Here is a 12,733-nt window from a genome sequence, read left to right as displayed (position 1 = left end):
TCTTTCAAATGCTTGCTTCCCTCATCTGCTAATTGTCTCCTATTTTAGTTTCTTCTGATGTTATTCTCCCCCTGACACACACAGGTGTGCGCACACACACGCACCCACACCCACACACTTTCTGTTATCCTGTTGTCTCCAATTCTTTTCTCTCCTCCAAATGCAAGTCCCCACTCTGCTCATATGGAGGTCCAGCTTGTGTAGCTGGGAATAAGACTTTCTCCTCCAGGTGAGGTATCTTGTCATCAACACTTTTGACTTTCGTGTAAAACCAACGTGTAGCTCTTTATCTTCTCATCACATGTTCCTGTTTTCTGTTTCATAGCAGATTTGGCATTTTTTTCTCTAGAGGATTTTCTCTTGTTTTTCATGATGGCCATTGTATATTATTCACTGAAATTTGGGGGTGGTCTTTTAATTACTTTATCAGATTCCCACTTAGATTACTCCTTTACAGTAGAAAGCTAATTATTCATTGCATATTCTCAAACACACAAAAAAGTATGCTTATATTGCCAGAAAGTCAAAATATTGCAAGTGTGTGTTTTTATCTTGATGTGGAATGAAAAACTCAAGTACTTTTTCCAAATAAATGATGGACTGAGAGCCACAACAGAATAACTTTGCACAAAGATTGTATAGTTAGACATCTTACTTGCACTGTAGTAGTACCACAAAGGCCCAGTCCCAGTTCAGAAATACACTGTGTGCTGTAAAAGCAAGCAAAGTGTGTTGTCAGGCTCTAGCTTTTAAAAAACTGGGGAATGGCATCCTTCCTTGAAGCAGCATCCCTCTTAAATACATCAGTGTAGGAAATATAATGGAGGTTAGTTGCAATATGGTGTTATTTTTTGTATTTATTGCATGAGCCTAGTAGAATAATTTTCTTTTCTGAGTTTCTGGTTTTCCTTTGGTCCCCAGAACCATATCCAATCAGACCTGCATTTAACTCCAGTGATTATATCCTAGAAGTTCATGCTATCTTCTTCTATCTTCCCCAAGACATCTTGTATGTAATTGTCTTCATGTAAAAATGGCTTGAAACAATAAACATGGTATTATCAAACTATCAAACTGTAATTGTTTATGAAGCAAACTTGGGAGAGTAAAAGGTGCTCATTTACAAATGAAATTACCTCATTTAATTATATGGCTGCATTTTTACAGCTGGTATTTGCTTGATGCGTTGCCTGTCCACAGTACAGTGAGTGATTAACTGTGATGAGTAGACAATAATTATTATTTATATTGCAATTTTTGAGCTGTTATGTGCATACATGATAACTTTGGTTGTGCTAGGTAGGCTGTTGAGCCAGAGGAGGTTAGTTACCTTTCCAAAAAATTATGAAATGTCTACAGTTCACTGTAACCTCCAATATATGCATTTATAGAGTACACAAGCCTAACTGGCCCAAACATTAAACCCCCAGTCTAAAATCCATTAACCCTGATTTTCACCGTAAGGATAACAAAAAATAAAAAGACTCTGGAGAAACATAATTATGTGGTCACATGAAGGCTGTTTACTTGCCCATCTGAAATGTGTCTGAAAAATGTTCCGTCTCCTTCATTTAGTAAATGTTAGTATTATGGTAGATTTATATTTTTTTTACTTTATGAGCAGTATTGTTATAGAAGTAAAGGCCTGAAAACCAAACACCATATTCTCATTCTAGTATGTGTTTTGTCCCCTTTTTTTCCCCCTTCCTTTCTTACACCTCCAACATGTAAGATGCTGCTGTTGTGTGGTGATTGCAGTACTGCTCTCTATGCTCATCTTTCAAAGATAGCTGAACCTTACCCAAAGATATTTTCTGTCCCACTTTTCAGACTTCATCTTAATTTTATTTTCATATGTTACTTCTTACCTAGGCCCACAAAATAACGTTCCTTACAACAAGCAGTATAGCTCCACCAATTTGAAATGAGAATACAGAAAGGAAATTGACTAGCTGGAGGTATAAACAGTTCAGTTGCACGCTGCACTAGCCCACTGGCTCTCTTAACACTCGGGCTTCCAAGCTGAAGGCTTTGGCTTTCAAAAGACAACAGGGTGCTCAAGCATGAGGTGTATCTCTTCTTGTGCATGCCTCAAAGATACCTGAGGGGAAAAAGAAATCATACTCAAACTTTTGTCAACATTATTGGCTCACGTGTCACAGGTTGCCTGTCTTCTTCAGAAGTGTGGAAATTACATTGTTCTGTCTCTGAGCACTGCATGTTGCTACAGAAATATCCGATATCACTGACATCCTGGCAGAGCAGTTGGCTAGTAGTAGCAGTCTCATTTCCTCATTCTACTTCTTAATGTGTTTCAGGGTTCGTTAGTTAGTTTTTTGTAGGTTTTCCCTTTTTGTTTTCTATTTTTAAAAATCTTTTCTCCTTTCCCAAACAGACTATCAAGGAAAACAGAAGTTCCAGTATTTGAATGCTCTTTTTAGATGTACGTCTACTGGTCATGGTTATGCTAAAATTCAGGCTGTAGATACAGCTGAGCACAGTGTCTTTTCAAATTTTGTGATAAATTTCCATTTTTGCTTTTTCTTTTTATTTTTTCCTTTTTTTTAAAAAAAAAATCATGAAATGATCAGTCAGCAGCCTTTTTTTTTTTTTTTTTTTGGTCCTTTTATGATCCTTTGGTCCTTTTCTTTTCCTTTGTATTTCTCCCCTCTCCAAGTATTCTGGCATCTGATGTGTTCTTTGCAATCAATATAACTGCCCTTCATCTCCACTGCCCCAAAGGTGGACTTTTTGTAACTGTTCTTATTATTTAGTCATCCTCTTTTTAAAATAGGCATTCACTTCATACTCTTTATTCTGTGTGCATTCACCACTTGCTAAACGGAGCATGTCCCACCTAGAAAAGATTGTCCCTCCTGCAGAAAGATTCCTTGTTTTTTTCTGTCTGTACTGCCTGCTTATGATCCAGGATTGTGGCTGGCTGCTATGCAGACCAGTAGGACCTGTTCTTCAAATAATTAGATTTACGCAGATAAAAAAAAAATTATCAAAAAAACAATTGCTTTGCAGATTGGTAGGGGAACTTACAAAAGGGATAGTTTTGTTCTGAGAAAAAAAAAAAAATCCCAAGATTTTTAGATGAATTTTCAAAACCCTTTAGGTTGTGATATTTAGCATCAAAAAACAGTTAATTCAGATTTTGATTGAGTACAGTGTTTCAGCAGGTATTTTCAATGTTACGTCTTTTTTATGAGGAAATCTCTGCAGCCCATGAAATTTCTGCGACTTCAGTAAAGCTGCTTAAGATCAAGCATTTCTTCTGAAGGAGAAAGAAGATGAGAAATTCTGTATTTCATGTCACTTAAAATATCTTTCATAAAATGTTTAATTTAATTAATATGCTTTGATGATTTTTGCTAAAGTATAAATTTTGCACTGTAGGAATTACTTATATTTTTGGCTAACTTTTTGTTCCAAAGGGTCTTCCAGATACCATAAGTGAACAACATCTCTTAATGCACTCTCTGTGTTTTCATGGCCATTAGCATCTGGTGAGAAAATCATATGTGTCATTTGAAATGAAGATGACTAAGTACAGGCCTAAGAGCATTATGCTCATATTACCAGCTCTGTGCTATGAGATTTGGGGCTCCTTGGGTATTCTGTACCATGTATTCTGTGCAGGTTTTACTCCAACTAATCTAGACAGGCAGCATGTATGTGACAGCAAAGATGATGCAATCTGACTGCTGTGTCTACGAGGACATTGCTGCTGAAAAAAAAAGTGCTTGAAGGAGGGAGTTTGAACTCCAAGAAATCCAAGCCTGCTATCTTCTGTCTTCATTGGCTGTTGTGTATAAGCAGGACTTGACTGGGAACTCCAGGAGCTTGTAGGGTCAAAACAGCTTCCACAGACAAAAAGTCAGACATGCAACCCCATGCTCTGGGTTTCATTCCAATTCCTTATTGGAATTTCTGCCTTTCTTCTCTGGAAAAAAATTTGTAGTTACAAGGGCAGAGGCATTGTGTCCTCTGGATCTGTATAGCAATCTATATCATCATAGAATCATAGAGAAATAGAATAGTGTAAGTTGGAAGGGAGCTTAAAGATTCCTTACTTCCAACCTCCCTGCCAGAGGCAGGAATGCCTGCTCGACCAGGTTGGTCAAAGCCTCATCCAGCTTGGCCTTGAGCACTGTCTGGAATGAGGCATCTACAAGTTCTCTGGGCAACTCATTCCAGTACCTCACCACTCTCACAGTGAAAAATTTCTTCCTAACATGAAATTTAAATCTGCTGTTGTTCAGTTTAAAGCTATTTCCTTTGTTAGCCTGCCCTTGTAAAAAGATCCTTTTAGCATGGTTGATGGTTATGGTTCAGGTAAAGCAGACATGAATGGCATATTTGGGCAGCCAGAAATTGCTAGGTATTACAGTAGCTGTATCATTTGCCTGCTACTTGGAACATCTATAGCACCCAGGTTGCCTTCTATTCCCTAACCCAGTGGATCATTTGGTTGTGCTGCATTCTTTTGTTCTCCTGTGACCTGTAGCTTTCCAGTTTCCTTGATTGTCATCAGCAAGTATCTTCTCTTTGCTACATGAAAGTGGAAGTTTACAGATTATTTTGTAGTTACAATAAGGCAAATATATAATTTATTTTGCTTTCTAGTTTCATTCCTCTGTTCTCCAGGAATGACAGAACATTTCTGTTTTCTCTCTGTTTTCTCACAGTTTCTTTGATTCTGAGTTGATTTTTTTTTTTTTTTTTTTTAGATTGGGTTACTTAATCTGCAAACAGTCAAGGTTTTCTTCTGTTGGGTTTAATATTAAGAAAAACCAGCTTATTTTGTCTTCTCTTGGATTTTGCTTCTTCCTTCTGCTGTTCCCTCTTGCTTTGTTTACCCCCTGTGACTTAATGATATTGTTCTAAAGGAGAGTTCAGAAAGAGGTGAAGAATTTTAATTCTATATGTTCAAACTTTCACATCTTGTGTAGGTAAAATTTTTATAAAAATCATTTAAGAAAAAGACCACTCTCTAAAGTTTGCAAGCTTCCCAGTACTGTAACATTTCAAAAAATTTACAGTTTAACTGCATTCCAGTTTCTGTGGCTTAGTGAACAAACTGTAACTCCTATGGGAAGTGATATAGAAGAATGGTTTCTGATTGTCTTGGAACCAGGTAATTTATGATCCAGAACTAGCAGATGGAAGATGCATTTATTTAACATGTCAGGAAACCTTGTTTCTAAAGCTTGTCCTGTTGTAATATTTGACCAGTGATTGCATGAGTATCTAATTTGCTCTCTCCTCCTCTTTTGGCTTTTTTGCCTTCTTAAATGTGTATAAAAGCAGTGCTATAAGCTGCTGCAGAAATGTATGTATTTTAACAAATTTCAAATCTTCTTGAACTTCCCTACAATTCTGGTAATAATTGCATCCTATTTGTCTTATAGTAGCACCATCAGTTTCTCTTTATATTTTTGAGCATTGGCGCTGTTTTACATCTGTTGAGACCTCTTATTTTAGGATTGCTTCGTTATCAAGTGATCTGATTAGCTGTTAATTTCTCCTTCAATAAAGATCATCAAAAACTCTTTTTAATGCTCTAGAAGTATCTGTGTCTGCTGTATTCAAGATACAACCTTGACAGTAAGCATGGATATTGCTTATTTCAAAATATGGATATTCCGAAATATTCAACATAGAAAAGTTTCTTTATGAGCCCTATAATTTCCTTCTACACAAACAGCCATTGGAGTCAGAATTCATTATTTTTCTCAAACTAACTGCTTCCAGATGAACTGTGCATGGTTTTCTCTTTAAATTTTCAGCATTACACAGGAACTGGTATACCTCTTGGTTACTTAAGAGCAATCAGATGTACTTGCATCGCCCCTGACCTAGATCACAGTCATTTGAAGGAGAGGTCTATTTCATTCCATGAGATAGGAAGTGTTTAGTAAAGCTAGAAATAAGCACTGCTATGAAGAAACTCAACTGGGTACAGAAAACCTTTGTATGTACCTATTCAGAAGTAGCCCATCGGAAGCATTTTACTCTTCATGACCAAGGACTGAGGTAGCAATATTTGTTATATGCAAAGCCGAGATTTGATCCTTCATACAGTTCTTGCCACTGTTGTTAGGAGGACTTGGTGGTTAAGAAATAATTTGATTGAAGAATTCTTCAGACTGGCAATTTAGACGATCCTGTCTCCCAGTTTCATTTCTTACCACTTCTGCTTGTTGTAAGGAATCTTGTTTTGCAGGATGGGAGGAGACAGAAATTACAAAGGTCTAAATTACCTACTAGTAATTGTCTTTGTCATAGTCTTGTTTTCTGCCATCCTACCTTCCTCCCTCTTTCCCCTTTTTACATTATGCTGACTTCTCCATAATAGTATATTTCCTTATTCTACAAAAATTTTTCATATATATATATATTTATGGACTGTAGAGGGGAGAAAGGGTGGAAGTTTTCTGTATGTAATACCCCTGTGATTGACAGTCTTTTTGCCTCCTGCTTCCTAGTAGGTAGATAACGCTTGCTGTATGGGATCTTGTTTTGTAGGGTGGAAGAAGAGGGAGGACTACAACAAACACAAATAGTGGTACGTAATATTCCCTTTCTCCTTTGTCTCTCCCTACTTACCAGTCTTACTGCAGAATTTTCTGGATCACATGGTAATACCTTGTACTGCTATTTGCTGCTTTTTATAAACACACATCTTCCCAGTTTTTGCTGGTTAAACATCTGCAGCATTTTAAGAAAGAATGCCAACCCAAAGGTAGTACAACACAAAGGTAGTGAATTAGACTGTGCTTAATTTTGGACACAAATTGACTGAATTTAAACTGACCAGGTTCTATAGCACAATGCAACACAAGAAGTCTTCTAGTCATCCACTGTCTTTAAAAAGTTTAACAGGTTAACATATATGCAGATTTCAGAAAAAACAGCAGTGATGGGGAAAGAGTAATCATCCTATTTAAACTAAAATTAGCTATGTGCATAGACAGCTATCTTTTTGAAAAGTTAATGCTATAGAGCTGATAGACAACTGCATGATTTTCTGGTTCAAGTTTCATCAAAATGTTGTAAACTTAAATTCTAGTTGAGGAATCTTAGTTTGAATGACATGGAGATGGTACTCAACTAGGCATAATACAGATTATCTAGAAGTAAAGGGATCATTTTTGTAAAATAAAGGGCAAGATTGCTACTAGACTGAGAAATTGTATTAGTTCTAAGGGTAGGACAGCACTTTAGAAAGTACTGTGTTTTGTAGTATGTGAACCTTTCACTCAAAAATGCAGAAGTTGTTCAAAAGTCATTGTCATTTGGTGTGGGTTTTGGCGAGATTTTTTCTGTCATAAGGTTCTCATTTTTACCCTCTTGTTATAAGACGTGCCAGTAGTTTATCAGAGAGATACATAAAGCATCAGAGCTGTAGCAAAAAAATATGGGGAAAAGGCTTTACTGAATTTAGTTATCAATAGGAATAGAGAAAAGCAAATGATGTGTTGAAAACTTGTTTCAAGGAAGATACAATCTTCACTAGACCAATTTTTCTTTGCGTTGTTCTGGATTGTTGGTTCACTATTGACTGAGAAGGAACATGTCTTTTCAGTGAATCATTCCTAGTTTCTATGACACCCCTAAGATCTGCACAGTACAGCTACAGCAAAAACAAGTCATATTTTCAAGGTCTGAATAGCTGTGATAATTAGGAAACAAGATGTGCATTTGTATTGGCCATGATGATAGGAAAGCTTTTCCATTTCAGTTGAAAACAAGAACAGAACACAGTTCATTCTCAACAGCATAGCAAATCTGCACTTCTTTTGGTAACAGCACATCAGGGATCAGATCCTGTACATTAAGTGATCTGCGCAGATTGTGTGTCAAAAAACTAAATGGAAAAGGTAGAATACCTTTTATCTGTCTGATACTCAGTAAAATACAAGTTTTTTCTTCTTGTGAGAAAAACATGTTATAGCAGATTACTTTAATCCTCACTATGTTGTTATTGTTTTTGGACTGACACAATGCCAGTGATCAATTCTTTTCTTTCTACTGTGAAACTAGAAACAAAGGGATTTTGTGTGATCTCTCTGTGTTTGGTCCATTTAAGAGGAATATAGTGAGTAGACCTTGGCTGGATGCCGGGCAGCCACCAAACCCTCTCTATCACTCCCCTCCACAACTGGACAGGGAAGAGAAAATATAATAAGAGGTTCATGGGTTGAGTTTAGGACCAGCAGACATCACTCCCCAAGTACTATCACAGGAAAAACAGACTTGGGGATATTAATTGAATTTATTACTAACAAAATTAGAGCATGATAATGAGAAGAGGAATCTTAAAAATCACCTTCCTCCCAACCCTCCCTCTTTCCCAGCTCTATCTCCTACCCCACAGCAGTGCAGGGAGACGGGTAATGGGGGTTATGGTCAGTTCACCACAGGTTGTTCCTGCCACTGCTCAGGGAGAGGAGACCTTCCCCTGCTCCAGTGTGGGGTTTCTCCCACAAGATGCAGTTCTCCAATACAAGTCCATCCCACAGACAGCAGTTCTCCATAAACTGCTCGAATGTGGATCACTCTTCCATAGGGTGCAGTCTTTCAGGAATAGGCTGCCCCAGTGTGGGTCATCCATGCAGTCACAAGAGCTAGCAGGAAACCTGCTCCAACATGGGCTCCTGTCTCCATGGGTCTGCAGGTCCCAGACAGGAGCCAGCTCCAGCACAGGCTTTTTGTGGGTTCACAGCCTCGTCTCAAGCATCCACCTGCTAGAATGTGGGCTGCTCTGTGGCCTGAGGGTGGATCTCTGCACTCCCATTGACCTCAATGGGCAGCAGAGGCACAGCTGCCTAACCATGGTGCTTACCATGGGCTGCGCAGGAATTTCAGCTCCAGTACTTGGAGCACCTCCTGCCCTTCCTTCTTCACTGACCTTTGTGTTTGCAGGGCTGTTACTCTTATTCTCTCTTCTCAGACAACAATTACATCTGCACAATGCTTTTCCCCCCTTCTCATCTTATCACAGAGGCATTACTATCATTCCTGTTTGGCTTGGCCTTGGCCAGCAGCGGGTCCATCATGGAGCCAGCTGGCATTGATTCTGCTGGACACGGGGAAACCTTCTGTCAGCTCCTTACAGAAGCCACCCCTGTGTTCCCCAGCTACTAAAACCTGGCCACACAAATCCAGTATAAGGAAATTCAGACTTTCAGCGGAGAGATTCTTCCCAGAATTAGATAGAACCTAAACTAACATTGTCAACATGGAGCAAAACTACTCCATCATGATGGAAAATGATTCCCCAAAGTGTATTTCATTTAAATAATAACTGTATATTATGGAAAAATATGAAATAAGTTGATAAAGAACTAATTAAGATCTAGAGGTTTTGTACTGTTGGCATTTGGAAAAAAAAAAGTTAATTGCTTTTATTCTGAGATTCATAACATTATCATTAATTTTCATGATAACTTTATTGCATAGACATGACACATATTGAATAGAGCTGTCTGTTTGATAGAAAATGCATGGGCTACTAAGATGTCAACAATAATGGCACTTTAAAAGTCCCAAAAGGGTGAAAAATTACTGTGGATTAAGTTCAATTTGAACTGGGAGCAGAGTGTTTGGTGATTTTTTTTTTTTGGTTGGGGTTTTTTTGTTGTTGTTGTGTGGGGGTTTTTTTGGGTTTTTTTTTTTTTTTTTTGGTTTTTTGTTTGTGGTTTTTTTTTTTTTTTTTTTTGAATGGGATTGTGATTCATCTACGTAATCAAAAAAATCATCTGTCCATGCAGACAAAAATGTTGTCCATTTTAATTTCAAGAGTTATTCTTGGCCTAGAGTGGAGGGGCCACCACCTCCAGGTTACACTGGTGCATAATTATCTTGGCATGTGAATGAAAGATATTGTAACGGGAATGGGTGTGGTGGTAAGAGAGGAATAGTGGTAGAATAGGAATAGTGGTACTTGGGGACTTGTAGAGTCCTTTTTAAGTCTGCATCACCTAGAAATCTGTGCTAGCAGCAAAGACTCCCGTATCTATTTTGTCTGATTTGTGAATGAAAAACAAGTGTTGCAGTTTGTCTGTCGTGTATTTGCTGTTTTCTGCATTAAAAATTTTGCAACAATGATTCTAATGTGGTATATTAGATACGTAGTTTGCTAAGAATACAAAATCCTTTTAAGCAACGCTTTCCTGTGGGCATAAATAAATACTTAGTAGAAGGTGTGTGGGTGTATTTTCTTCCATTTCCTAGATTCTCATAATTTTTCTGTTATAGGTAATGAAATAGAACACTTAAGAATACTGAGGAGTAGGTTTTGAGACTGAATATTTATAGTATGAAGTTAATTAAAAAAAAATTCTAGTTAACTACTATTCTGGTATAACAAATCAGATTAATAGGATGCAGATGCATATTTATTTTGCAGCTGATATATACTGTTGGTTGGCTTTTCTTTGACCCATAGCTTAAAATTTCCTTGCCTTATGCTAAATATGTTTAGTTTACAATTTGATTGTCGCCTATAAAATATTTTTTGGCCCTCTGCTTCTGACATTTTAGTTTAAAATTACTATAACAAGTTTGTAAACATGCCCATCCACTTTTTTCCGGCCTCCTTTTGGACAGATCTCTGAAGGACACGAACAGGGTCATGATTCAGCTTAGCCCCCATTATCCTCACTGAAGTACAGGGCTGCGTATTCATGCTCGGTAGAGAGAGGGACTGGCCCAACCAGGAGCTGATCCTTCCTAACAATCTGAGCAGATAGATATTTGTCTTAACAGCATTCTTATGGCTTGGGTGTGGTAAATTATTATTTCATGAATCCATTCAATAAATATATATATCTCCAAGAGTTCTGCTGGTTCTGTTCATATGACTTTTAGATAATTTCTTCTGCCTATGTAAATGCATGCATTGAATTTTCTCTATAAAAGAGACTGGAAGATGCAAAGTTTCTCATTTCAACAGATCACCTTTTTTGCAAAGAAAAGAACTATGCACTTTACAATGGTATGTAACACAAAGAAGGATTAATTGTCTTCAATAAAACATAGATCTCTTTACCTTATAAAGAAGAAATAAAAACTTTATCATTTTGTCTAAGGAACTCCAAGCTATCATTCTGTGTTCTGGTCAGGAAATTGGTAATGGTCTTCCTCATAGACTATGACCTTTCTGAAGTTATCTTACACTTCTATAAAAAATGAAACTAGATATTTAATGGTGAATTTTCTTCTCAGTCTTTTCAAAACATAGTTCATCTCATGTTTAATAAATTGGCAACTTATTTCTTCAGCAATATAAAAAAGAAAACTAACCCAAAAAATAGTCCATTGTAAAAGAGGGGAAGCTTGCAGGAAAAAAAGCAAGCAAACAAGCAAGCAAGCAAACCAAACCAAACCAAACCAAACCCAAAAACCCACCTCGATTTTGTAAAATTGCTGTTTTGGAGTTGTTTTGAGATACCAATCCTGAGAAATGTTGAATCATTAAAGGTAACAATACATTTAGTAATTTCTCTAAGGTAAGTTAGAGTTCTTGCTGACAAATACGAATAATTTAATACTGTGCAGCACAGAACTCAGTATTTTGGGTTTCTTTTTCAGATTCTTTCTCAAGTTTCCACATTAAAAATTCTCACTTTAAAACATATGTGCTCTGGAAAGTTTTCAAACCCTGCAGAACTGGCCTAGAATTTAAGTGTCATTGCAGCTTCTCCACTCTCCCTTTGTGATCATCAATACATTACTTTCACCATGTTTCTGATCAAGCTATGTGCTGCCTGTTTCCAAATGTCAGTCTATGACATACTGTCAGGACCAAAAAAGTATCACTGAGGTAGAGATTTGTCTGTATGTGAATACACATGGAAAGCAAATTGATTGCATATAAAGGAGCCTATCATATGCGTTCACTGCAGACAGCAGAACAGAACTCTCTGGTCTTACGCTCTGGACTTTGAAGGGAGAAATCAACAGTTTTACATGCTTGAATGAGTGATCTCGAAAAAAGTAGTCCCATGCTACACTCTTCATGTACACCAAATAACTAGATTTGCAAAACAGAAGTACGACCAAAGAAGTTTGTTGTGACTAAATATTTAGAAGCACTTAGATTATTTCTGACAGAAAAATAATACTCATTTTATACTTGTGATGCAATTATACTGTTCTCTGGTTTAGAGGGAATTCAGAAAAGTTACTGAAATGTCAAAATATAAACCTAAGGGAGGCCTATGTTTGAAAGAACTCTTGCTTTTATATTCGTCCAGCCTGGATCATGGTCAAACAAACCCAATTGTTGCTGTTCCTCTGAGTTCTTACCTTATTTATTTGGCTTAATAACTGTAATTGTGTTATTTTAATTTGACCCACAGAGTATAGAATGTTAAACGTTTGTTAAATGTATTAGAGTCAAATGATTTACCATGGAAACCGAGGGTTTCCCTGTCTTCATGCAATATTCTTGGAAGACATCTTACCAATAATGGAGTGAATTTTGCCACCTGCTCTAATACCAATGAATTTTAATGAAGCAAAGGAAGTGAGATAGGGTATGGTTTTTTAAAACATGACTTCTTGAAAAAAATTGAAAAGTAAACATTCTTTATCAAAGGCAAAAAGGACAACTGGTCAGCTTTGTCACTCAATCATTCTTCACACTGTTACTTGTCCCCTTCCTTAAGTTATCAGTATCACATGACTGAACTTACAGAGGTTCTGACTGTAACTCTGT

At 37.1% G+C, this 12,733-nt stretch overlaps 1 protein-coding gene across 5 annotated transcripts in view; it reads left to right on the top strand.

Moving 5' to 3' along the window:
* The window catches only part of FGF14 (fibroblast growth factor 14), a 395,796-nt gene that overhangs the window by 231,460 nt on the left and 151,603 nt on the right, over positions 1-12,733 (top strand). For 2 of the 5 annotated variants that reach the window (XM_058419210.1, XM_040054761.2), the window contains exon 2: positions 6,535-6,574. The exons of the other annotated variants lie outside the window; for them this stretch is intronic. Coding sequence is in view for 1 of the 2 variants with exons in the window: in XM_040054761.2 (XP_039910695.1) it covers positions 6,535-6,574 (40 nt within the window). In the remaining variant the exon portion in view is untranslated. The remainder of the gene's footprint in view (positions 1-6,534; positions 6,575-12,733) is intronic. 5 annotated transcript variants of the gene reach the window in all.

Source organism: Hirundo rustica, chromosome 2 (assembly GCF_015227805.2).
Source record: "Hirundo rustica isolate bHirRus1 chromosome 2, bHirRus1.pri.v3, whole genome shotgun sequence".
NCBI lineage: Eukaryota > Metazoa > Chordata > Aves > Passeriformes > Hirundinidae > Hirundo > Hirundo rustica.
The sequence above is the reverse complement of the archived record's forward strand: the minus strand, read 5'-3'. Positions and strand labels throughout refer to the sequence as shown.